The sequence below is a fragment of the Schizosaccharomyces osmophilus genome, chromosome 2, assembly GCF_027921745.1.
Source record: "Schizosaccharomyces osmophilus chromosome 2, complete sequence".
Lineage (NCBI taxonomy): Eukaryota > Fungi > Ascomycota > Schizosaccharomycetes > Schizosaccharomycetales > Schizosaccharomycetaceae > Schizosaccharomyces > Schizosaccharomyces osmophilus.
Genome location: NC_079239.1, coordinates 918,073 through 942,910, shown reverse-complemented (window position 1 = coordinate 942,910; position 24,838 = coordinate 918,073). Strand labels below are relative to the sequence as shown.

The window sequence follows — 24,838 nt, the reverse complement described above, 5'->3', positions numbered from 1 at the left end:
ATCTTTGCGGGCATTTAGGTTGTTTTATTACGGTTTTGATTAATTAGATGATAGTTAGTAAACTATTGGATAGCTAGGAATTAATTTGGAGTTTCCTGCTGAAAATACGAGATGTTGATGTAAATAATGGATGAGTAGCTATAAGGTATGGTAGACGAATGTAAGAGTTTTGACGGTGAGTAGTGGATGAATTGGGGCCCTTAGTAGGAAGGATGTTTTCGATTTGAAGTTGCGGGCGAATAGTAATTAATACTAGGATTCATGTACTAAAGGAAGCAGATTACACTGCCATCATTCAGTGATTGTTATAGACATTCGAAAGTGTAAATTGTTCTTGAATTGACGTATGTTTGTTTTTTCTGCTTGAAAAGTGCAGATACATGCTTTCTGTTTGTATTTGCGATGCATCTCTATTTGGTATTTGAATGTGATTGAAATCATTTCATTGCCTTTGTATGAAAAGCAACCTCCATTTTGATGGTTTTTCCAAAAATTAAAAGCTGTACGAGAGAGAGATGTGCATTTTGTTTTACGATCCTTGCTCTTGCTCTTGCTCTCTTTATTTTATTTTATTTTTATTTTTTGAGGAATTCCTTTTTGTAAACAAACAAACGAATTCTCGCTCTAACAAAGTTTTTAGAATATATATATAAATATACTATAACTTGTATGAATATAACAACAGTCAGTATGTCCGAGTGGTTAAGGAGTTAGACTTGAACTATTCGAGCTATCTAATGCGCATTGCGCTCGCAGGTTCAAATCCTGCTGCTGACGAAAGTGCGCGGTAGGAGAGTGGAACTCCGACGGGCTCATAACCCGTAGGTCCCAGGATCGAAACCTGGCCGCGCAATTCTTTTTGTTTTTGATCTTTTTCATTTTTTGTCGCTCACTCAAAAAGAACGGTTTTCGTCGTTGCAATCGACTCTCGAGATCGGTGAAAAGGTGTATGGTTCTATGGGTTGCTACGATGTACAATACCAATAAAAGAAGATGAAAGATCCGAATGAGACAAACTGTACGAAATTTAATGTGAGTACTCTCTTATTTCTATGTACCTTGTTCCTTTTTTTTTCCTTCCTTTGGCGGACAGCGAACTGCTTGATGAACGGCGGTTTCCTACATAGAGGAATATGCGAATTCTGTGGGTTCCCATTACAGCTGATTTCAAGAATCCAGGTGCGCTATGGTAAGATATAGAGGATGAAAGATACAACAATTCCAAGCTTATAACGTATAACTCCATGTTTCATGACCACCAACAAATTTTTTGTTGGCTAGTTGTTTCCTTACATCCATTTTTGAACAGGATTCGCTTGATACACACGGTAGGCTTCCAAATTAAAATAGGATAGTTCAGTTTCGTTTTCAATTCCGCTGAAAGCCAGGGTTTGGTGATCGTCTGTAAGAATCCAATCATCATGATCCAAGTTGATGGCCAAATTCTGAGTCTTGTGCTGTTGGGCCTTCACATAAATTTTCAAAGTGTCAAAATGGGTTGTACGATAAATCTTGAGAGCGGAATCCGTTTGAATACGATTTTGGATAATCTTCTTAAGCTGGCCGACGGTCGTTGTAGACAAATCTATGTCGTGAAAGACTACATTCTTAAGCGTACGATATTCAAAGTTTCGAATTACACGAATTGTTATAATAGCCATCGTTCTGTTTTCAGTTTATGGAAAGATATTCAACTTCAAAATGAGGTCCTGAAAATTAAGCAAATTCGCAATGAAATGTTTTCCTAGTAAGCAATATTAAATTTCTCTTGCAAACTCCCGTTTGGATTTGCGAAGAAAAAGTGGGAGAGTGATGGGGGAGACGTTGTTTATGGTGGACTGTCCTTTTATGTATTTTTTTATTTTTTATTTTTTCCTATTTTCTATTTGTATTTCAATTTATTCTATTTTATTTCTTTTTTTGAGATGATCAAAAGTTGAATAAGAGAAAAAGAGTTGGCTTTGCTTATGAAAATGCCTCGTTCCTAGATTTTTCCTTGGTATAAGTTTACTATGCAAAATAGGAGACCACTTTAGCGGTTTCATCTCTCTTTCAAAGATTCATTACAACTTTATAGGAATAAATAGCTGTCTCCTGTCGTCCGATTCATTTTATCGTGGACGTAAACAAAAGGAGAATCAGGTTCGTTCTTTTGCGATGTAACAATCGCTTTTTTCAAGCCTAGCGTTAAATGAGGAAAACAATGAAATATTTCGTTTTCCAATGTGTGAAATATCGCACTATTACGAAGGCCTTTTCAACGGAAAGAAATTAAATGGACTTATTCTTTTTACGACTTGTCGCGCAATTTGAAGTTCCCATTTGACGCTTATTGCAAACAAAAGACATCCTTGAACTAGCAGCCTACCTCTTTATTTTTCCACCCAGGCTCCATGGTACCAGGCGCCAGGCGTATCAGACTATGAACGTCTGCAGCTTTGATTCTAAAAGTCTTCAATTTCTTTATCTTTTTTATTCAAACATTACAAATTCAAGACTTTTAATTTCTTTTCCTATGGTTTGTTTATTTTGTTGAGACCGAGACTCGAACCCAGGTTCATGTGTACGACTAGTTTGACGAGTTTCTATGACAAACAGATAAATTCCCCTTCTCTTCCTCCTCTCCAAACGAAAAAGTTGTTTGGGTTCCTTTGTTATTATTTGTAATTTCAGGATTGTTTACTTCTTTTGTTCTTTTCAAATATTCTCAAAATGACTTCTCCATGGATCTACTTTACGTCGTTAATGATGACTTGTGCGAGCATCATGTTGCACATGTACTTTACTGTCATGTATTCGGATTTAAAGGATGACTTTATTAATCCTATTGACTGTAAGTATAGGATGGCTGCTGACTTGTTTCCACCAGTCGCATTCGTTTCTGCTTCTCTTATCGGATAACTAACATTTTTTCTTTCCAGTGTCTCGAAAATTGAATTACTATGTTATTCCTGAAATGTTGTTGCACGCCATTAGCTCTGTTCTTCTATTATTTTCGGGAGCCTGGGTATGCTTCATCTTCAACCTTCCTATGATGCTTTGGAATGTTCAATTATATGTAACCCATAACCATCTCCACGACTCTACTACTATTTTCAAGGATGTATCCGATCGACAAAAACGTTCCTTCATCAAGCTAGCCTGGTTCTCTATTCTCTTCTTCACTTACTTGTTCATGTTTGTTAGCCGCCTTGTGGATTAAAAAACCCGTATATTTCCAGGCAATACCTAACGGAACGATAGTTCAAGTCTTGTACTCTGGTTAGATCCTTGCTTTCGAACTTTCGAAATTTTTAGTGTTTCCCTTTTTTCCCTCTACCCTTCGCTTTGTACGTTGTTTAAATCAATGTCCTATTGTCATTATTATCTTTTTTGATGTCTAGGCTTGTTCTCCTTTCATTTAAAAAAGGTAAATGATGTTTATATTCCCTAATGACCTTTTGTACTTGTTGTGCTGTTTCAACACGGATGTTTTGCTGATAGACAAGCAAGTGCTTCAAAGATGGACTTGATTCACGTTTCTTTATCTCCCCAATGTCACGTCTTTGATGGAAATAAAATACTTTTAATTCCTCTTCTCTCTTTGTAATACATGCCCTCCCCGTTTTACGAAAACCCAATTATGTTCAATTTCAAGTAAAACAGCATTCTTGTTTCGATGTACATTTGTATAAAAATTTTTTCTTATAGTTGTGAAGTAGTCTTTTTGAGCAAACACATTGAAATGGAACATAGAAAAATGCAATTGTCAAGTAGAAATGGCTCATTTCCGAATGTTCTCGTTCCATTGGTTCCTGCTTTCTACAATTCTTTAGAAGTCAAGATATATGATGAATGCTATGTTCATATTGAATAAAGTAGTAGGAGAAATAATCAAAAAGAAACCTTTATGTTTCAAGAGGAAAAATGCGTAGTCTATTCAGCTTTTCCTTTTAATTTGAAATGTAACTTTTTCTTTTTAGACCGAAACATAACAAAAAGGAACTTTTTTTTCCATCCTGCCTGGTCATCCTCAGTGAATTGTCCATTTACGACTTGCATTCTAATTTTCATGCACTATATAAGGGTATAAAAAACTATATATCTAGCTGTAATGGCTCTGTCTGAACAGTTGAGAGCTTCATAGTGGAGTATCCTGTGGTCATGGGTTCGAGTCTCGCTTTCGATCCCTCGATTTGCCATAACTTCCCGGAGAGGAGTCTCCGGCGGAGATGGCAATGAAACCGTGGTGTACCGGTGGAGGTTGGCAACAACGCACACCACGCCCGGGTCCTGGGCAGTGCGATTGCGATGGGATTCACCTTCACAGGATGTTCGACGAAGCCTGACTGAACAGACAATTTCTCAATTCTTTAACATTTTGCTTTTTATTATTATGTTTTTTTTTTTATTTTCTATTCAAATCTTCTTTATATCTACATTTATGTCTAGATTTTGATTTTGGTCCTATGTAACGTAAAATTAGTCTTGAGTATGATGGCCATCCGTGAATGAATGACTATATGGAGCATGTAAGATATAGCAAAGACATGCGAAATTTGTAGCAACATTTGGTAGTGCAATCCATAGGTGGAGTGCAGTGCTTACTCACATTAGTTTTACAAAAAGAAGAAAACCAGATGTTCAAATTTTACTCATTAACAAAACTGGTTTCGCTGTTCCATCCTAAAACAAATTGACTTACGATAATAGTAGAGAAGACGAAAGGGGAGGAACTCTTGTGTTAACTATATGGTTACATATTTCTATATCGGACACCAAACATTCTTTCCCATACACTTGAAACTTTCGTTTTCATAAATTGAGCCCCTAGATAACATTGTTTCTTGCTAGCTAGCATCTGAGACTAACAAATTTGGCTTTTAGACAGTAGCATCTGTGGTAGAACTCTCAGCTACTTCCAGCTTCTTTTCCTTTTTTCTCTTGGTGCTTTTCTTCTTTTTATTCTTTCTTTTCCGTTTGGCATTGTTGTCTACTGCATTCGAAATGTCTTTCTCCGACAAATTTCCTGCACGTCCCGGGTGATACAAGTTGCAAACAAAAAATCCAATCGTTCCAAATTTCCCAGGAACACAACGAATCATTGACTTTGCCATCGTGGGGTCTGTGCAGTATTCTGGAATGCCACGATCTTCCCATTGGGGGAATGTATTTTCCAAGGTGTTGCATTTCCATTGTGGATTTTGCGACAAAACATCGCAAACGACTTGCTCGTTTTCAAGCCGGTGTACAGAGCATGTAGAATATGTAACGTAACGGGATTCGGGGAACTGCAATGCATGCTTCAAAATGGTAGATTGAAAACTACACAGGTTTTCCAACCGGCTTACATCTTCCACTACGTCTTGTTCGGACTCTTCAAGCAAAAAGTCCTGACGACTAACAATTCCCGACCCGGAACAGGATGGGTCTAGCAAAATATGCGTGACATTTGCAAATTTAGAGTCCATTGGATCACTCCGAGTAAAATCTCCATGTATAATTTCAACATTCTGCACCCCGGATATGTTTACCATTTTCTGAAGTGTTTGCACTCGCTGACCGTCCCGCTCAAAAGCAAATATTTTTGCAGTGGGAAACAAAGCTGCCAAATGAGTTGTCTTGTTACCAGGAGCCGCACATCCGTCAATGATGTCTCCTACTTTTGTTTGTCGCTGATTCCCCAAAATCGCTGCAGGGATACACGAAGCTTTGTCTTGAATAATAATCTTTCCATCCTGGTAGCAACTTTCGTTGGTCAAGGAAATTTCACTGTCAAGTGCAATTAAGTTATCTATAATTTCATCCATGTAATATTTTCCTGGTCCCACTTCTTTTAGAGAAGACACCTGGGTCAGTGCCAATTGCTTAAGTACTTCTTCTTTCGTCGCTTTAACTGTATTTATCCGAACCCAACGAGGGATAGTAACTGGGTTCTTCAATGCTAACTCTTCGTGCGACTTTACTTTGTTGCGGATTTTCAGCTTTACAAACTCTGCATTCAACCGAGTCTTGTGTTGCAAAATCGCTTCTTTTATCGAGCCCGTCGATGCACTTATTCCACGCTTTGACATCAATAAATCATGTACCAAAACCCTTACAAGGTTTTTTTTTATCTATATCGTTTTCCTGGTAAGCATCCAAACAGCTCAGCTCGTTTTGTTTACCTTTTTCTCTAAATCCGGTAGCTTTGCACATTGTATAACTTCGTCCAAAACATGTTTATCTGTTTTTTTTGTTAGACACCTGCTAAAACTTCATTTGCTTTTATTTACATTTTAAAGTCTCGCAGACCAGCGCGTACGTCCGTTTAGGATCATGCTTCTTTGAATTAAATACGAGTTGCTTAATAGAACCTTTTCTCTGACTTAAATCATCAAGAATCGTAGCAGCATGAATATAAAAATCCATGTCCTCGTTTCTACACTTCAGAGAAAAGACCATGTCTTAAAGATGAACCAGCTTATAATAGGTAACGGCTAAACTGTTACTTCCAACTAAAATAAAATTAGGTATTCATTCATATTGAAATAATTTTTTCTGTCTTAAAAAAAGTATTCATAAACTAAAGGAAAAAAAAGGTATTTCCATTTGATTCTTTATTGAGCCAAATGCATAAATGACTGGACATAACACATGCAACGGAAATCGTCAAACGTCGCTTTCATCGTCAAACATAGACAGCACATTTTGTACTTTTAACAATAAATTCATTAAGTTGAAGCTGAAAAAGAATGAATAAACAAAAATCATTGTCATACTTGCCCATTAGCACTTGCTCAACTTGTCTTTGTATCCAAATAAAACATTACGTTTTCGGAAATAACGAACAGCGGACTGAAAAAAAGGTACGACTGTAATCAGAATACATGTACACCTGAAACTTATCTGTCAAAGAAATCTTTGTCTCCGAGTCGTCTTGCTTCTTAATGATTACAGCTGTGTCATCCGGTAATATCCTATAGCTCTTTATATTGTTTCCGTTTTGTAGTTCTACTCGATTAGAAATTCCGTATTGAGAGACATAAACGTCAATTGAACGATCTTGAATTCTTGTCGCAAAAGCCGTAACAGGCATGGAAGATACACCATGTTTTTTACAATACTCCGAAATGAATACAGATAAGAACAGTTGCTGACTATCCTCTTGAACAGTGTTTGCTTTATCGCGTTGTTCGTTGCTATGCTCCGCATGCTTTGAACACACCTTCTTGGACAAATTAGGTGACTTTTGCTTTAATGCGTTTTCTAACAAACGATGGACAATCACATCCGGATATCTTCGGATGGGTGAAGTGAAGTGTGTATAATGGTTAAAAGAAAGTGCGTAATGATGCCAATCACTGCGCTCAGGAAAATCACCCGTACAAAAGTATTCAGCACGATTAAGAGAACGTACAGCCATATTCTCGAAAAGCTCCACCAAGTCAGGATTGAAGAAACTTCTTAATCGATTCATTGAGTCATTAAAGGAAGAGGAAGAGGAAGCATCAAAGTTAAACTTCAATCCTTCCATAAACTTGCAAAAATCATTAATTTGTTTTTCTTTAGGACTTGCGTGTCGACGTAACAAAGCGTTCGCAGGAAATGAATTACTTATCTTTTCTGCAACTGACCGATTCGCGAGTAACATGAACTCTTCAATCAAGTGATTCGCTTCTTTTTGCTCATATACTTCACACATGTCTGGCAATCCATATTCATTCAACTGAAATTTTAGTTCTGTAGAATTAATTTCCACAGCTCCTTTTGCGAATCTTTGTGCCCGCAACTTTCTTGAGATTTCGCAAAGCACCATTATAATTTCCTCCACATCTTTCGCAGAATGGTTTCCTCCTATAGGTTTGCCAACACCTTCGGCCCAAGACTTTCCCTCTATGATGTTTTGTGCCTCGCCATAAGCAAGCCGGGAACACGTCTTAATGACACTTTTACCAAACCAGCGTTCACCGACCTCTTTACCGTCCTTATTCATCTTCCAAGTAACACTAAATGCAAGTCGCTCTACTTGGGGATTCAACGAACATAAACGCTCACATAGTAATGAGGGTAACATGGGGATTGCCTTTTGCACAAGATAGAAGGTCGTGGCTCGAGAAGCAGCCTCCGTATCAAGAGGAGTATCTGGCTTCATAAAATGACCCACATCAGCAATATGGACACCAAGTTCATAAGTCCCATTACCCAAATATTTACAGGAAACAGCATCATCCAGATCTTTAGCTGTATCAGGATCTATAGTTATGACGATGTCATTTCGAAAATCTCGTCGCTTCGCTAATTCTTCCTCTGTGATTCTCCAATCCTCAGCTGGCAAACATTCTAGTACTTCACGGCTAAAAGGCTCACTGGAAATCCCATTTTCTAAGAGTAATGCGTTTGTATAATCTTCTACATTCGTTACAGAACCTAGTTCTTCTTTCAAAACTCCCATCGGATATCGTGAATAAGTGGACCATCTCAAAATCCTAGCAGCGAATAACGTTGACTTATGGTTTAGAATGTTTTCGATCCAATCGTGAACCTTCAGATCACCCAAATCATTCTTGTGTATAGTAATAAATGGCATACGCTTGTCTTTCGGTATGAAGACTGCAAAATCACTCTTGGTGGAAACATTTTCGTGGTTTGATATTGACCATCCAGGAGGACGAATAATACCAATGATCGTGTTTACTAAATTTCGTTTTTCAATAGAGACAACCTTTGCGCAAGACTTTGGATTGTCAACCTTCGGTGCAGGTTCTTCATTTAATTCCAACGATTCAAGCTGCTGTTCAGTTTCGGATAGGTCTCCGTCTTCGTTCGCCATAGGCTGATCCTCATTAGAGCTCATGTTGTGTTCATCACTATTGCTATTTTCCTTCTTACCTTGAATTGGTTCAACGACAACTACATCGTTGTGCAGAGCACGATTCCGAGCAATAGGGCCATCAATGTAGAAATCGGACCGATCTTCCATACAAACAAACGCACTTCGATGGTTGTCAAGAATACGTAGAACTCCTTTGAATAACTTTCCTGAATTTAAGCCTTCAATTACTTCTTGACGAGTGTAGTACTTTTCGTAAACCTGCTTTCGTCTCGCGCTCTTGTCGTTTTTTTTTGTGGAAGCTGGCCGTTGAGACTCTTTGCTTTCATTTTCCTCAGAAACAGCCTCTTTATCATCCTTGTTCTTCTTTGACCGCTTTTCCTTCGAACTTTTAGGTTTCGTTAAAGCATTTTCATCCGTCGTTGCAGATGGTGTTTTTGGTTTTGGTGTCTTCTCCTTCTGCTTTTTAGATCTTGCAGTTTTATATTCTTTTTCGTTGGGTTTTTTTTGTATGTCTCCTTTATTTTCATTAGAAGGAGGAGTCTTGGAAGATGATGATATTTTCTCTTTCGAATCAGGCTTTTTACCAAAAGGCTTCTCTGATTGCTTGTTGGATGCGGGTTTTTTCTTATTATTTGGCTTTTTAAAGTCAGATGGATCCGATTTATAGACTATATCCTTAACCTTTTCCAGCAAACCAGCACCTAAACCCATCGTGGGCTTGTCTGACGTTTGTTCTTTTTCTGTCGATGTCAATTCTTCTTTCATCTTCGCCGGTTTTTTATGTTGTGTCTGTTTGTTTGTATTGCTTTTTGATTTTAAATGTTTTTTATCCTCTTTCTCTTTGGAATTAGTTAATTTTCGCATTGTGTTTGGTGTTGAATGTACTTGGCGAAAGGATAAGTAGAGGAATTTGTTGAACCTGCTTTCACATTTATTACGCGTGAACGTTTTTTTTACCGTAATTACAGAATGTAGCTCTTTTCCTTTATATTTAAGAAACTAGCTATAATAGCAAATTAAATATCACAATGTCAGCTCCGTGATCTCAAGAGAATTGTCTTTGCAAGGAGTTACCGACTAGGTCTATGTGTAGGGAATGTTCCTGAATTTACAATTAATTTATTCTAATTCATTCTCTCCATGGCCTCGATAGTCCTTGCGGAACACCAAGTAAAAAGCCTCGAGTATTCTAAGTTCTCGATGCAAAGATTAAACAAATGAATTCAAGTATCAGTAAACTCATTTCCTTGCTTCGTTTTCTCTTAATTCGACTCTTAATTCGAGTTTTTTAAACTATTGTTTGATCTTCCTCAACTTTATATTGAGGTGTCTTAATAAACATAAAGCGATTTCGAGTTCAAATTGCTTACTTTATCTTTTATAAGATGCTTCTTTAAAAAATTAAGGTGTCCAAAAATGAAAATAAATTGATTCTCTCATTTTACTCTCAAAATGTCCTCTCTAATGGAATTCTGAAATTGAAGAAGCATAAACACGAAATACGGATGTGTGTGAAGGTGCACAAACGTGGTGACTTAGTAATGAAACATTAATTTTCTTTTATTTGGTATGTTTCAGTTCAAATTCGTTGTTCAGGAACGACATGTATGTTTCAGTACACCGTGATCGCTATGCGTACCCTCCAAATATCCATTTTTCCAAAAAAGAATATGTTCAAATTTGCAAAATTGTTCTTTAACTGAACTGACTGTTTCATAGCAATTGACCCTGCTGATATAGAAGACATAGCCAAGCTAGCAAACCAACTAACAAAATATTTTTAGGATTCAGTCTTCTTTTAAGTTCTCAATTGAAAACGAAGTTTTATCCTTTCCTTGTTTTCATTTGTTTATGGCCTTCAAGTACCATTTAGGTCACAAAATTATACGAAGACACCGTTACCTTCCAAATATTTATTCATTTTTTAGTCCTTTAATGATAACAGAAGCTTCTTGAGTATAGAAATCGACAAGTACATCAGTTTCTTTAATCCATAGGATCAACTAATGGACATCATACACATGGCGAAGGGACAAGGAAAAGGAACGCTTGGAGCAGACAGACCATTAAAGGAGAGAGAAAGAAAACATGCATATGAACTGAAAATGAAAAGAGAGGCAAAGTTAGCTTTTGAAACAATTGCAGACAAAAGGTGGAATTTCATGGTGGTGGATTTCGAAGCATACGAACGGGATCATAGAATCATAACGGAAGCTGGGATCACGACTAGAGTAAGCGATCAATGGCAATCGTTCCACTATCGTCTTACGAATCATTCACATCTTCGAAATGGAAAGTATGTTCCTGATGAAGTAGACAACTTTCGGTTTGGACAGTCCCTTTTTCTGACAAAGGCAGTACTCCGGGAAAAACTAAACGAAATACTTCAGATTCCGAGTATAATTCTAGTCGCCCATGGAATTCCTAATGAACTAAGATATTTGCAACTTTTGGGCGTTACTATCCCTTCTAAAGTCATAACGTTGGATACGCAGAACATATTTTCCTATTTTGAAGCATCCAAGCTCGGTTTGAACCTTTCCGAAATGTATGTAGGTCTTCGAAATATGTTAAAAATGTTAAATATACCTCCATTCTGTCTTCACAACGCAGGAAATGATTCCAAGTATACGTCTGATGCTTTGCAACTCATGGTTGCTGCTTTCGACGCCTCCATGTTTCGAGATATGCCCATTGAAATTTAATCAATTCTTCTTCTATCCTTTATTATCTTTTAAACATGTTTGCTGATCTCTCTTTATGAGAATAGCTTTTCTTTCCTTTTTTCCAATGCGACCAAACCTCCCTAGACTCTGCCAATTCACTTCTAATGCGCATCCTTTCAAGATATCCAATTTGTTCAAAAATTTCACCTGTTCCTAATTTTTCAAATCCTTGCTTATTCAGTCCTTCATTTATAAAGTCGAATACTCCTTTATTTATACCGCGAAGATTGTATCATGGATTCAATACATTAGGTTTTATTCGTGGCTTACAGGAGGTCGGCATCCAGAAGAAAAATGCAGAAATATTTACGAAGACCATTTCTAAAATTTACGCAGATTCGTAAGTAAAATGAGGGCGAAAAGGCAAGATTCTAACTGTCCTTAGCCATAAAAAGATGAGTGGATATTTGGTGACGAAAGAACAACAAGACCGGGTCATGTATCAACAAAAGGTCGATTTTGCTCATTTGCGCAGTGAGTTACAAAGTATTGAACGTCAGGAAATGGCCGCTTTGCATGCCCAAGCGGGACAATTATTTTCAGACATTGAACGTTTGAGAACATCCTTCCGTGACCAGCTTAACAATTCGACAGCAGAAGCTAGGTTGCAATTGAGCATTGAGCGTTTAAATCACTATGATGAAGCTTCTTTGCAGGAGCTTAAACTTCGAGAATTGTCTGCGGAAATAGATACGGAAATGTCAAATTTTCGAACCCAGTTAGCCACGTATAAAACACAGACTCTTCAATGGTTGTTGGGAATTGTTACAGGGTATGAAAAGCTGATCTTCATTCCTAGTCTGAAGATTTTTTGAAAATTAAGTACATTAACCATTTCTAGATCGGGTGCTTTACTTCTCGCATATGCTCGTTTAATCATTTAATGCTGTAGATTTAACTTCCCCCTAATAATTTGCACTGCGTTGGTTTTCACATGCAGCTTTCAGTATACATTGATTTTTTATGAATAGTAATGAATGCATTTCGAAAATTATCCATATAATGCCATAAATCTCATGAATAATAAAAAAGGGAGATATTTAGAATACGTAGTGAAGGAGCCAGTCTTGTTTGCTTGATAGTTTGTTCGTTAAGAGCCTTTTTAGCTTTGCTTCTCAGCATTTCTTGTGATGGTTAAGGATTTTCTTCTAATGCTTGAAGTAACCATCCTTTGACTTTATCCAACGCCTGTACATCCTTATAGTTCTTCTTTGAGAAGGACATACGCTCTGCAGCCAAAGCATCGTACATTTTCAAGTATTCATCGTGCACTATCTTCACTTTCATGTTCATTTTCTCCTTCCAAATGTTAGTACAAAAACATTTGTTGTTGCTTTTTTGAATCATTTCTGAGACGTAGAGGTCAAACTTACCGTATAAGAAGAGACGAACCCAACCATTTCTTCCATTCCTTTCGCGTAGTTACTGGATATTTGCTCAAAATTACGGGCATCTTGTTTGAGGGTTGCGTTTTCTGCTCGTAGCTCTATAAGCTCCATATTAGGGAGCAACGTTTCATTAGAATGGGATGTCCCAATCGATGAAACACGAATGGAGTGTTGAGTTTTTGATTTAGCTTGATTCAATTGTTCCTTACGTATTGTTAGATAATGACTGATTTACATAAAACCAAGATAAATAAAGCAAGCAAACATACCTGGAGTTCTTTGGTCGTTTGCGATAATCTTTCATACCGCTGGAAACTTGAATCCAGTTCTTTTTGCAATTTTCCCATACATTCTAAAAATGCAAGCTGTTCATCTCGATTCAGATCACTCATGTTTTATGCGACACGATTATTCAAACAACTAGTAGATGTAACAAAAATAAAGTCCTTTTTTAACAAGATGTGTTCCCATCAAAATTCATAAAAAAAAAAAGATAATAAAAGTATGTTTAGCAAAGAAAGAAGGAAAAAGTTTACACAGACTTGCTTGTCTCAAGACAGCAGCAGCACCAGCTGGTTTCCAAACTTGAGCAAGTTGCTATATGTGGTAGAAAGGTGAGTAGAGTGATGGAAAGGAAAACCAAAAAACTAAGCAAAGAACACAAGAATCTATTTACAATTTTGATAGAAATTACAAAAAGAGAGAAAAGCTTACAGTATGAGACTTGCTATAAGAATTATTGATAATTGATTATTCAAAACAATCCATTAAGTATATGGAATATTCCGTTTTAACATTAATAAACCCAAAACTAAATAATAGAATCAACCCTGTCCAAAATAGAATAAAAACATTTTAGAGAAATGAAAATAAAGACTTTTATCCAAAGCTCGTAATTTGTGATTTCAGTTCTTTAATTTCCCAATTCCATATCAGAATGTGAAGAAAAAGAGGGAATCCACGTAAAATATCTGCTATATTTCTAAAAATCCACATATTTGTCATCTTTACATGCAATTAAAAACGCTCTTTAGCTCGAGCAGCGGCACTCCGTAGATTAGCATACACTTTACCAGGAGGAGAACCGAGAATTAAGGAGACGATTGCATCCTTGGCAATACGAAGATTGCTGTAACCGCCTAAAATGTGAATTTTGCTATCTGCCAACACAATTCTTGTACGAGAAGCATTTTCGATAGCAAACTTGGTTTTTCCTGCTTGTCCAGCAATACGACCAATGGCACGACTCAAGTGATCACCCTGCAAAGTTTTCACATCCTTGATTTCAAAGGTGTCAATATATAAATCATCTAGACGCAAGAGAGCGATTGCATCGTCAACGTCAAAACCGAGGGCAAATGCTTGCACAAAATCCATTCCCTTTTGCAAGGCGCCAGGATCATTCGTAGCCTTGCTTTCGCGTAATTCCACTGCTCTAGCTTTAACGTTCATACGAACTTGAAGGAATAAATGCTCAACCAAAGGTGGATAAAGCTTGGGCCATACATTTCGAAGAGGAGTCATTCTGTGAGGAGGAATAGGAACCTTCCTCGTTTGAGGCTTCAAGCTACGCTTTTTTTCTGTTTTTGGCTGTACAGGTGCGAATTTAGGAGCACCTTCAATGTCCATTGTGCTGTCGCCTCTTGTTTCAGTAACTTCATTTGTGTTGCCGGTTGTATCAATCATCACATCGTCTTCTATTGGCATTGTCAGCTCCCTACTTCCATTCAAATACTGTTCCATACCATTTCCTTTTGGAGGAATGCCGTTTACGGCCGCCGTAGGTGCCAGCATTTCTTTTGCAAATTTTGGTAAAAGAAGCAAATTCTAGCGGAGAGAAAGGAAGCAGGAAAGTACTGGAATTGCGATATGCTACAACCTCGTTAACCAATTTAGTTTTGCAAGACACAGCACCTTACTAAACACATTAACGAAATGTAATGAGCAAGAAATTAAGAAATAATACACGAAGGAAAAAGGAGTAAAATGATGAAAAAGGTAAACGGGTAGCAAAAGTGAGCAAGTCAAACGTATCAATCCTCCTCAAGATCACACGTAAGGAAGCACTCGCTCCCATCTGTAGGATATGAGTCTGCATGAAGTCGGATTATATACATGATGAATGACAAACACCTTCAAATGTTTATTTCAAAGTAGGCGTCTTGTCTAATTTAGATCGGATCGACTCCTTGTTTGCAAACACAAATTTGGAAAACTCACTTTGATGCTCAAGTTCTTCTAGTTGCTTTTGCAATAAAGCTCGTTCCTTTTCGTCATCGACAATAAGCAATTTTGCCTTTAGTTCTCCCAGTTTTTTTCCAAATTCAAATCCATAGATAGCTCCCTGACTATATCCATCATCAAAACCGCTTTGTGCAACTTCCATTTTTCCCTTCACGATGCCTTCTGAATAACCAAAATTGCTGTGCTTTTCTTGAACGAGATTCAAATCGTGCATTGTAAGTGCTTCCATGTCCTCGCTAAATGGATCTAAATCATCAACACTCTCAGTATTCGCACTCTTTTGTAGCGAGTTGTCGGTTTTGGGAGTCTCTGTTTTCGCATCTGCTTCAAGAAGGACCTCTCCAAGGTTTGTCTCAACCTTTTTGAAAAACGAAGGTGATAAAACTCCATCCCTTCCTTCAGTTAAAATGACTCCATTTTCTGATTGATAAAACTCGATTCCATGTTGCATCGCTTTTAAAACATCGATATAAATATACAAACTACATGATTTCCGAATCCCAGAAATAACTCCAGGTTCACCAAAGAGCCCCGTAGCACAGTGAATATGGTTCCTTTTCATTCGTGAAAGGCCTTCTTTGTTAATCTTCGGCCACAATTCTTTTCTTGTACCATGTACAACCTTAGGTAATAAAGAAGCATCACTAACACGTGTCATAGGTACTTCAATCGTTCGAATTGTGTGCCCTTGATTGGCACGAATGAACAGCTTACGATCCGTTTCAGCCAAAGAAAACCTTTTCTTTTCGTTTTCATCCACAATCTTTTTCAGCATCTCTAGCGATAGACTTTTGAATTGCGGCAATTCAAGTAGGTCGTCTACCGACACGAAGCCATCTGGACGAAGCCGCAACCCATTAGATTGGGCAGTATGGCGAAGAACCTTGGAAAGTGCTTTTGAAAACCGGATCATGGGATCCTGTTCTTGTTTTCTCCTTCCGTTGGGCGTTCTGGCTTGTTTCTTTTGTTCAGTCAAGTTGGACATCCTAAAAAAATCTTTTCTTTTAGACGCAGTACACAAACTAGGTTTCAAAAAGATATGTGATAGTATGGAGCAGCGTCTGATTAATCCTCGTGACTTTAATTTCTCCTAATTTGCTTGTATACAATAAAATGACAGGTATAATAAACAATGATTGCAATATTTAGAGCAATTAATTGAAAAAGTAACCCTTAAAAATGATTCACGATCAGAAAGAAGGTGTTTATTTATCGTTTCTCCCAAAAAATTACAATCGGTGAAGCAAGTTGATTTTAACTTGTTATTCAAAAATTCTTTGAAGAGTAGGTCTATTGGTCTTCTGAAAAAGCGTAAGACAAACGAAAAGGTAGTTTTCTTAAAACTTTATAATGAATTGAGCAGAAGAGATCTCTTTTCTGACTATTTACAGTCAGTGTTCTGGTTAGTCCACCCAGAGCCCTCACCCTCCATTTAGAGAAAAGTCCCAAAGTAGCTTAATCACAAAAATGTCCGTATTAAATTCATCGATATGGATGGCGATTGGGTTTTCAACCTTAGTCGGCCTATACATGTTGTTTCATGGCAATGGAGAAGCTTTTGATGTTGGAAGCTTTCTTCTTCAGACCAGCCCCTATACCTGGGGCTTGCTAGGCATTGCCAGCTGTGTCGCTTTTGGTATTATTGGAGCAGCTTGGGGTATTTTTATTTGTGGAAGTTCTATTTTGGGTGGTGCTGTTAAAGCGCCCCGAATCAAAACCAAAAACTTGATCAGTATCATTTTCTGCGAAGTGGTAGCCATCTATTCCCTGATTATAGCCATTGTCTTCTCTGGAAAGTTAAATGCTGTCGGTGCTTCTCACCTATATACCAAGTCCAATTATTACACTGGCTTCGCTATCTTTTGGGGAGGACTCACCGTTGGTCTTTGCAATTTAATTTGCGGCGTCTGCGTTGGTATTACTGGCAGTAGTGCTGCCCTAGCTGATGCGCAAGATGCTTCCTTGTTTGTAAAAGTATTGGTTGTCGAAATTTTTGGAAGTGTTCTGGGTCTGTTTGGCTTAATTGTGGGTTTGTTGGTTGGCGGAAAAGCCCTCGACTTTGCTTGAATTTTGACTAATGTTCCTTTGAAAAACTGAAAGTCCTTCTTTGTCCTTCACATTGGGATTCATCCTCGGAGTTCCTGTTGCTTCGTCCCTTTTAGCACCCTCTGATGATCTTCCTGTTAAATATAATCATAAAGTTACTTAAGAGAATGACCTTGTTTCCGTTAAATTCTATTTGTATCACGATAATACTTCTCCGCCCATCACATAATCTAAGGTTTATTTGCTGAGCGGACACAACATCTAATCTCATAGAGCATGTTCCTCAATGGTTAAAGATTAATGAGCCTAATCTTTATAACGCTACTTTTATACTAAAATGCCATCGGGTCAGCTCTTTAGGGCCTGCCCCATTAAATAAATGTATTAAATATCAAGTCAAGTCTAGCAAAAGAAAGTTGTTGTAAATCATAAAAGCATGGATCGGTTTAACACACCTAAATGAGTTATCTGGATAGTGTGCCAAAATCCCATATCACATTATCTACGGTAGCAGGATTTTTTACAAAATCTGAACCGTTGTATGGAGAAGCAAAGTCGGAGGTTTGATCGTTAAGTTTCCATTTGGAATAGGTTTGGATAACTAGTTTCAGAGTGTCTTTAGAACAATTTTTCTTTATAAACTTATGTTCTAAGAGCTTCAATGGTGAGGGGCGTTCCTGTGGGTTTTTTTTAAGACACAGATCAACGAAATCACAGAATGCTGGACTAAAGGATGATCTATCTAATGATGGAGAAGCGTGTTTTGGAATTAAAAGTAATACTTTCATAGGATGTATGCCGGAATAAGGAGGTTCTCCGTTTGCTAACTCAAAAGCCGTGATTCCCAGGGACCATATGTCGGCTTTGGCATTATAGCCAGTTTGTTTGACAACTTCTGGAGCCATCCAAAATGGGGTACCAACGAAATCATCATTTTTATCGTAGAAATTTTGCAATTGACCGGATACACCAAAGTCTGCTAGCTTAACTTCCCCATCCTGCGTAGTTAGGATGTTCGCAGCTTTTATATCGCGGTGCATTTTTCCTTGACCATGCAAGTACACCAAAGCCTCCAATATATTCTTTAGGATCTCAGCTATTACCTGTTCCGGAAACTTTCCGACTGTCTTCAAAAGCTCTGTACAACTGCCTCCATCGCAATACTCCATGCTTATCCATAAGCGCGTCCCATCCAGAAAAGACTCATAATATCTAGTAATAAATGGCGAGTTTAATCCAATCAAAAAATTAATTTCTCGAGTAAGAGATTCTATTTGATCCGTCGTTGCATCCAAATCTACTACTTTAAGAGCGACTGGTTTGGATGTTTCAACATTGATAGCTTTAAAAACAGAGCCAAAGCTACCTTGTCCTATTAGCTCCAAATCACAATAATGTTGCTTCTGCATGGCTTCCGTAATTCATTCCGATGGAAGCAGATGAATTAAGTCGTGTTTGGATTTTTGTGGAAAAGTAGTTGGTTTTTTCTAAGCAAAACTTTTACTGAGGAAGCAAAGAATGGTACATTCAATTACAATATGCCGAAAGTTAATTGAAAAAAAGCGATATTGTATATGTACATGGAATTATACGCTTACACCCTTCCAATAATTCATGAAGGGAATTGACCCATACTTCTATTAAGACTATCTACATGATGCTGAAGCTTACTCACTTCGTCAAAAATAATAAAATAATAAACTTCATAAATTCATTAAACAGTCATTGTCCCACTTCACCATTCCGTAGATGGCGTAATCCTAGACAATAAATATTGACATGTCCATAAAAATAAACTCGAGAGGGTGACATTAAAGGGAATAAGATCCTATCTACAGTACAACACAATCTTTTATAGGGGTTTTTTTACATCGATTTACTGGAATTCAAACTGAAGCGCCGCGTTTTGTATACCTGCTTCTTTGATGGTTTTATCCAAGGAATTCCATAAGCTTGTACGCTGAAAGGTCAAAGAAAATGGTTGAGACTCAGCTCCTTCTGCATTTCCTTTGACGTATGCATAAACCCTGCGAACAAGATCAGTCTCATAAAATCTTCGGATAAAACGAGCTCCGGTTGGCAAGCGGATTTGGACTCTAGTGACACCGGTTCCAGGACTAGGCTCTTCATCCTTTCCTTCTTCTGAGTTAATTTTATGAATCGTGTTGTCCTGCGCTTCTTCCTCATCGGCTTGAATAGGCTGAGATGATTCACCAGTACCTTCATCTTTTCCTCGGTCAGCACCCAAAGAAGCAGCAATAGCTTTTGACATTTGTTCTTCCTCGGTCATTGCTTCAGCTGGTTTTTGCGATCTGGGACCGAGAGGATTCTTCCTGCCTTTGGTTTCATCCAAGGTACAGCGTTCCAAAAAGTCATTCAATTCAATTACAAAGTCAGTAGCGGTAATTCCGCTATTCCATTGTTTAACACGTTCACCGGTGCGAGGATCTAAGATGGCAACGTGGGGTGTGGATGACACAGGGTAAAAACGCTTGAATTCCATACCCGGTTCCTCGTCATCCAACAATTGTAAAAATAGAAAATGTGCACGAATAACTTCTTTTACAGATTCACTCTTCCATAAATCACGGTTTAAGACTTGGCATTCAAAAGAAGAGGAAGTTTGCAAATTGATAAGAATCCATCGTTTTTCGTAGGTGGCTTTCATTTTAGCTTCATCTAATGTAAGATGGGATATTATGTCGTAAGGAGGACGGAAAAGTTTTGCAAGGCGAGAAGCACGACTATTGCTCTCTGATTCTTCTGAAGAAGTATCAACAGACGATGCGACAGGCATCTCTGAAGGAGATTGATCAAAAATGCCAACCCTTCTTCTTTGTCTACGGTTCATTCTAGGTAAACCTGATCCTAATCCGAAATCATTACCTACAAATCCTAGCCCTGATGTAGCATCTGCCATTGGATCGACTAGTACCTCTCTCGTAGGAGCAATGGGAGCACGGACTTCTTCAGTCTGTTCAGGCGGAGCAGACTGAGCAGTGTTGGAGCTCCCGCTACCATATTCACCAGTTACGCCTCCACTTTCAAAGAAAAGTGTTACCGCTGTGGACAAGTCTCCATCAGCAACTCCAAGGTATTCCTGGGCTTTTTCTGGAGTTGAGTTTGTTATAGAACAAAACGTAGCTACCAAATTACTGGCGTCTTCTTCCATAGTAAGAGCTTATAGAAGTAGTGAATGTGGTGTGTGGTGGAGGACAAATCCAGTATATCTGAGAAACATTTCGCACATACAACATTACAAAACAAAACTAAAGGAAACATCATTTACATACAAATGCGATTTTTTACTTGTAAAATGAAGAATATTAAGCTCTTCATAACGCTAAATTAATTTTTATTACATTTTCGACTACAATAAAATCCAACAACCTCAATAAGGACAAATTCCTTACTAATTACCCTTTGAGCAATACTAAACGGGTAATTTCAATGCCAATGAATACCTTACTACAATTTACTTTACAAAGCTTCTAATGCTCAATTACTGTCACTTTGAAGTTCAATTTCCTGTGGGCACATGTTTTGCATTAAGATGGCTAGAATAGCATTTTTTTACTTTTTAGGGGCCATACGACGAAGGTAGAAGTGCAATTCATCACCCTCAAGGATGTAACCATCGCAACGGCCAGATTGACCAGGGCGAGAAGAAACACAAGCGTACAAACGGCCAGCAGCAAATTGAGATTCCATAGCAGGGTCAACCTTGGAGCTACCAACACGAGCACCGAGCTTGCGTTGGACGTGCTTAGACTTGGGGGTAGCAGTAGGAGTAGCCTTCTTACCCTTACCACCCATCAAGATGCCGTAGTGAGTTTCATACCAAACACGGAAAGGAGCAGCATCAACTTGGACAACGGCAGACTTGGTCAAAGTGTTAGTACGGACCAACTCGTTGTTGGAAGGGTGGTAGGCGACTTGGATAACACGAGTCTTCTTAGCAACACCCTCAGAGCCCCAGGAGAAGTTACCAGATTCTAAACGAAGAGCACGGAACTTCTGATTACCACCACGGACACGAACTTCATGGATACGCTTGGCACCGATACGAGTGTTGGCGGCTTGACGGCCCAACTCAAATTTTCTTTTCTTGCGGTATTGAGCACGCTTGGCACCGGAAGCAGAGCGCTTGTGGCGTGAGTCTCTGGTAATACCCATGTTGGTAATTTGGTGATGATAGAAATCCCAGTCGAAAAGTTTGTGTCGGATGAATTATGTGACTGTTTTTTTAAAACATAGCGTGTAGGTCCGTATATTGAAAAAATACTAATAACGAGCCCTAGTGATATGTGGTTTGACCGTAGGGGTACGTTGCAGTTATTAAATAAACAACAGTACGAGTTTAATTATATCTGATAAAAATCAATCAGGAAAAAGACGATGGGAAGTCATGACTTATTTCTAGTTCGACTTCTTAAAATGTAAATCTATTACATTGCTTAAAATTAATTGTGAATATAACTGTCTACTTTGAGCATTGAGAGATTTTTCTAAGAAATGGGGTCCATTATTTTATTCATGTCGCAAAGGTAAATAAATATCGAGGTCTTTAAAAGGAATCGTAGCAGATAATTACTGCTCAAAAGAGTTGTTATGCTCATTAGACGATAAAGCTTCCTCCTGCTCTTCAGCCTGTTCGTTAGTAGTAAATGTTTCGACATCCTGTGCTTTTTGAATTCCTTCAGAGACCTCGTGGCTCCTATCTAAGGCATCCAAAGAATTCATAAGCTCAGGAACTTCCCAAGTGGCTAGCGTCTGACGGATGTATTTCACCGGAGCTGCGTTGGTGTTTGAATTAGCAGACTTTATAGACTTTACATCTGGTTTCATTCCTGGGCTTTCACCCCTTGATGGTTCACCTTCTTGTTTGTCTGCTTGGATGACAGGATAGTTGGGTGTATTTTGAAATGATGGAGAGCTAGCGGCAGAGGAAACGTCGGTGAATGAAGGCCTCACATTATGGTCCCTAAGAGGCTGTGGAAGTTCCTTTGAAAGTCGCTCAATAACAAAAGGGTTATCGGGAGAACCACGGACTGGGTCACTCACAGCTGGCAAATTCACATCCCGGACAGCATTGATAAGACCGCACATAAATTTATTTCGACGTATAGCTTGTAAAGCAGTATTCTGCCAATTTGATTTGTAGTAAAAAGTTACTGTGAATTTGAGTGAATCCAATGCTGAAAAATCTAGAACCGACAAATCCAAAAGAGGTCGAAAATCGCGATCATTCTCCTTAACAAACTCGAGTAAAAGGTCCCGCAGACGTTCCAATTGCTTAAAGTCCGTAGCAAAAGGAGCTGTCAATGTTACGGACTCACTTTGAGGCAAACTGCGCCGCAAATTCTCAATAAACAAAGTGTTAAGTAGAGAATTGGGGGCTTGTACAGTTGAACCACTCATGGTGCGAAAAACTGTGCATAGTAAAGACAAGGTTACCACTTCGTACTTTGTCCCATTAATGACAACCACGTCTGAAATGTCAAAAGGGTGTTTACTGAATAAGAAAACGATGGAAGACATTAGTTCCTGGGCGGTGGCTGCAAAAATGAAGGATAAACTCAGGAGAGTTGTTCCATATGCCGCTAGAATGGTTGCAAAGGATGTATCCAAAAAGGAAATAAAAATAAGGACCCCAATGACACCAACAGCTGCAAGTCCAACACAATCCAACTTGGATAAAGCCACATCGACATCTCTTAAGGAAATTCGAATAGAAAAGAATTCATCGGCGACTTCTCTACTAAACTGCTCTAATTCTTCCAAGCTGATACTACGACTGTAATCTCTGTCTAGAATCTCAAATATAAAGCTAATGTCATCTTGATCACGAATAAGACCAGAAAGATCTTCTTTTTTAAAAGAATCTTCTCCGGTAGGAACGATGGCGTACCAAATTCTTCTAGCAATAGCAAGACATCTTTTTCGAGACCGAAGCATTTCGATAATAAACTCTTCTTCAGCGGTAAATGGTTTATGCGAGTAACCAGCAATATTATTAAAGACGGAACCGACTACTAATCTTGTTTTGTTGAATGCTTTCTTGGCGTTCCTTTTCAGGCGCTTAACCTGTCGAATATGACGAGGAGCATTATCCTTAGCCAAAGGATCAGAGGTACGTAAGTGAAGGATATAATCCTGTTGCAAAACAGATGGTGAATCTCTATATGGAGCTTTCATAGATGCTATAAAAAGCTTGGTCAGCATGGAAAGATGCTTTTTATTATCAGCAATACGGAATTGATATTGCACTTCATGGTAATGGAAGCCAATAAAGTGTAGGATTGTCTTTTCTAAAAGAAGAACAATACTGAGAATCACAAAAGCACCGATTATTTTCGTACAGACTTTTATCCAAGACTGGACGTCCGAGGCAGTGGAAAACGAATTGGCTAGATTTACATTGGGGTTGACATTAGCGGTGCCAGATGCAGCAGGAGTCAGCGTGGCATTGCCCAAATTGTTAGATACAGGAGCGGAATTTTTTATCATAATAGGTGGGAATGTGCAAATACATATTATACAAGTGAAAAGGAAAGCCAAGGGCAATTCAATGGCAGAGACGATGACGGAAAGCTTATAAGCTGTGAAGGGGAAAATCCCAACAATAGGGTATAAAGAATAGGGAAGAATACTTGCGACTAAGCGAGAGACCCAAAAGCTACCCCAAGCAATCTCAAACCAAAGAAAAATCCAAAAAATACGGACAGTACCAAGTTTCGCATAGCGGTATTTTGGTGATACACCTACAGCCAAAGGGACCACCAATAAACAAGCTAAAGGAAACCACAAAGCAAGCCAACGAGTAATGAAAGAGAGGTTCATGAACCATTTATATAAATTTGTGATATAGTAGACTCCCTTGAACCTGGACTCTCGCTTTTTCAAAGCATCGTCACTTTTATAGGTGTCATCTATATCTTGTATTATAGTTTCTGTATTATCAAAAACGTTTAAGTTTCGTAAGCCATTGCGAAAGTACTTTTCTTGGTCATCTGCCATCAACATTTTCAACAAGAATGTCAGACTCCAAAAATCAAAACCAAAATCAAAGAAAAGGGAAGAGAAGAAAAGAAAAACAAGACTAATTCTCTTGTAAAAATAGAAAAAATCAATATGAGCGAGAATGCGCCAAAAAAGGGAGAAAAGCAAAGTTTACGCAAAAAACAAAGATAAAAGTATAGAATAAGCCATATGATAAATATTAAATCATCCAATTACTCTTGTATGTCCAGAAATAAGCAATCCTGTGGGTAACCGTTAATTCGTGAAAAAGAATCGATATTTTCGTGGAAAGACCTGAGATGCAAGCAAAACGAAGGAATTGGGAATTACCAAAAAAAAAAAAAAAATTTAGTTCATATAAACAAGTCACAGGTTCATAAATAGTCACCTTCTTTTGTGTATAACTTTTTTTTGTATTTGTTGGAGAATACTGAATTTTTGCAATCGCATTTTCTTGTCTGTGTTTATGACATGCGTGATGTTATTTGTGGGTAGCAAAAAGTAAACAAAAGGAGTTTGAAGAAAGAAAAATAAAATAAAATAAAAAGATCAATAGAAATAGAAATAGAAGCGAAATAATAAAGGATTTAGAATGATTTTTATATGCAGCAATTAGT

At 38.1% G+C, this 24,838-nt stretch overlaps 14 protein-coding genes, 1 long non-coding RNA gene and 2 other non-coding genes across 17 annotated transcripts; 7 read left to right on the top strand and 10 right to left on the bottom strand.

Annotated features, from left to right (window-relative positions):
• Nucleotides 1-684: 684 nt before the first annotated feature.
• SOMG_20134 lies at nt 685-777 on the top strand. Its single transcript is given in 2 exon segments — nt 685-721; nt 733-777. It is a non-coding gene; the product is annotated as a tRNA-Ser (tRNA).
• A 4-nt stretch (nt 778-781) lies between these two features.
• On the top strand, nt 782-853 carry SOMG_20133. Its single transcript has one exon. It is a non-coding gene; the product is annotated as a tRNA-Met (tRNA).
• A 436-nt stretch (nt 854-1,289) lies between these two features.
• On the bottom strand, nt 1,290-1,661 carry aim29 (DUF2340, C2orf76-like protein; the record flags this gene model as incomplete). The annotated part of the gene is made up of 1 exon (XM_056181735.1): nt 1,290-1,661. One exon carries the CDS (start codon nt 1,659-1,661, stop codon nt 1,290-1,292), a length of 372 nt encoding a protein of 123 aa, XP_056038609.1.
• A 1,051-nt stretch (nt 1,662-2,712) lies between these two features.
• cor1 (cornichon family protein) lies at nt 2,713-3,202 on the top strand (the record flags this gene model as incomplete). Its single annotated transcript, XM_056181734.1, has 2 exons — nt 2,713-2,833; nt 2,922-3,202. The coding sequence occupies 2 exons, from the start codon at nt 2,713-2,715 to the stop codon at nt 3,200-3,202; spliced, it is 402 nt and encodes a 133-aa protein (XP_056038612.1).
• An 885-nt stretch (nt 3,203-4,087) lies between these two features.
• Nucleotides 4,088-4,314, top strand: srp7. The gene has a single exon (XR_008803715.1). It is a non-coding gene; the product is annotated as a 7SL signal recognition particle component (long non-coding RNA).
• Nucleotides 4,315-4,862: 548 nt separating this feature from the next.
• Nucleotides 4,863-6,390, bottom strand: rcm1 (rRNA (cytosine-5-)-methyltransferase Rcm1; the record flags this gene model as incomplete). The annotated part of the gene is made up of 3 exons (XM_056183869.1): nt 4,863-6,095; nt 6,147-6,205; nt 6,255-6,390. The coding sequence occupies 3 exons, from the start codon at nt 6,388-6,390 to the stop codon at nt 4,863-4,865; spliced, it is 1,428 nt and encodes a 475-aa protein (XP_056037719.1).
• A 397-nt stretch (nt 6,391-6,787) lies between these two features.
• dis32 (3'-5'-exoribonuclease activity Dis3L2) lies at nt 6,788-9,658 on the bottom strand (the record flags this gene model as incomplete). The annotated part of the gene is made up of 1 exon (XM_056181733.1): nt 6,788-9,658. One exon carries the CDS (start codon nt 9,656-9,658, stop codon nt 6,788-6,790), a length of 2,871 nt encoding a protein of 956 aa, XP_056038611.1.
• Nucleotides 9,659-10,800: 1,142 nt separating this feature from the next.
• Nucleotides 10,801-11,499, top strand: SOMG_02941 (SPAC2C4.08-like, conserved protein; the record flags this gene model as incomplete). Its single annotated transcript, XM_056181732.1, has 1 exon — nt 10,801-11,499. The coding sequence occupies one exon, from the start codon at nt 10,801-10,803 to the stop codon at nt 11,497-11,499; it is 699 nt and encodes a 232-aa protein (XP_056038614.1).
• Nucleotides 11,500-11,624: 125 nt separating this feature from the next.
• Nucleotides 11,625-12,404, top strand: SOMG_02940 (mitochondrial calcium uniporter regulator; the record flags this gene model as incomplete). The annotated part of the gene is made up of 3 exons (XM_056181731.1): nt 11,625-11,860; nt 11,906-12,292; nt 12,362-12,404. The coding sequence occupies 3 exons, from the start codon at nt 11,625-11,627 to the stop codon at nt 12,402-12,404; spliced, it is 666 nt and encodes a 221-aa protein (XP_056038613.1).
• A 250-nt stretch (nt 12,405-12,654) lies between these two features.
• csc4 (SIP/FAR complex subunit Csc4) lies at nt 12,655-13,300 on the bottom strand (the record flags this gene model as incomplete). Its single annotated transcript, XM_056181730.1, has 3 exons — nt 12,655-12,819; nt 12,894-13,112; nt 13,178-13,300. 3 exons carry the CDS (start codon nt 13,298-13,300, stop codon nt 12,655-12,657), a joined length of 507 nt encoding a protein of 168 aa, XP_056038469.1.
• Nucleotides 13,301-13,925: 625 nt separating this feature from the next.
• pno1 (KH domain RNA-binding protein Pno1) lies at nt 13,926-14,702 on the bottom strand (the record flags this gene model as incomplete). The annotated part of the gene is made up of 2 exons (XM_056181729.1): nt 13,926-14,605; nt 14,654-14,702. The coding sequence occupies 2 exons, from the start codon at nt 14,700-14,702 to the stop codon at nt 13,926-13,928; spliced, it is 729 nt and encodes a 242-aa protein (XP_056038470.1).
• Nucleotides 14,703-15,051: 349 nt separating this feature from the next.
• Nucleotides 15,052-16,137, bottom strand: tpt1 (tRNA 2'-phosphotransferase Tpt1/ CIA machinery; the record flags this gene model as incomplete). Its single annotated transcript, XM_056181728.1, has 1 exon — nt 15,052-16,137. The coding sequence occupies one exon, from the start codon at nt 16,135-16,137 to the stop codon at nt 15,052-15,054; it is 1,086 nt and encodes a 361-aa protein (XP_056038475.1).
• Nucleotides 16,138-16,619: 482 nt separating this feature from the next.
• On the top strand, nt 16,620-17,219 carry vma16 (V-type ATPase V0 subunit c''; the record flags this gene model as incomplete). Its single annotated transcript, XM_056181727.1, has 1 exon — nt 16,620-17,219. The coding sequence occupies one exon, from the start codon at nt 16,620-16,622 to the stop codon at nt 17,217-17,219; it is 600 nt and encodes a 199-aa protein (XP_056038476.1).
• Nucleotides 17,220-17,662: 443 nt separating this feature from the next.
• On the bottom strand, nt 17,663-18,607 carry ppk11 (PAK-related GC kinase Ppk11; the record flags this gene model as incomplete). The annotated part of the gene is made up of 1 exon (XM_056181726.1): nt 17,663-18,607. The coding sequence occupies one exon, from the start codon at nt 18,605-18,607 to the stop codon at nt 17,663-17,665; it is 945 nt and encodes a 314-aa protein (XP_056038477.1).
• A 467-nt stretch (nt 18,608-19,074) lies between these two features.
• Nucleotides 19,075-20,370, bottom strand: ubx2 (UBX domain protein Ubx2; the record flags this gene model as incomplete). Its single annotated transcript, XM_056181725.1, has 1 exon — nt 19,075-20,370. One exon carries the CDS (start codon nt 20,368-20,370, stop codon nt 19,075-19,077), a length of 1,296 nt encoding a protein of 431 aa, XP_056038237.1.
• A 401-nt stretch (nt 20,371-20,771) lies between these two features.
• On the bottom strand, nt 20,772-21,374 carry rps801 (40S ribosomal protein S8; the record flags this gene model as incomplete). Its single annotated transcript, XM_056181724.1, has 1 exon — nt 20,772-21,374. The coding sequence occupies one exon, from the start codon at nt 21,372-21,374 to the stop codon at nt 20,772-20,774; it is 603 nt and encodes a 200-aa protein (XP_056038472.1).
• A 414-nt stretch (nt 21,375-21,788) lies between these two features.
• On the bottom strand, nt 21,789-24,224 carry msy2 (MS ion channel protein 2; the record flags this gene model as incomplete). Its single annotated transcript, XM_056181723.1, has 1 exon — nt 21,789-24,224. The coding sequence occupies one exon, from the start codon at nt 24,222-24,224 to the stop codon at nt 21,789-21,791; it is 2,436 nt and encodes an 811-aa protein (XP_056037581.1).
• Nucleotides 24,225-24,838: the final 614 nt, after the last annotated feature.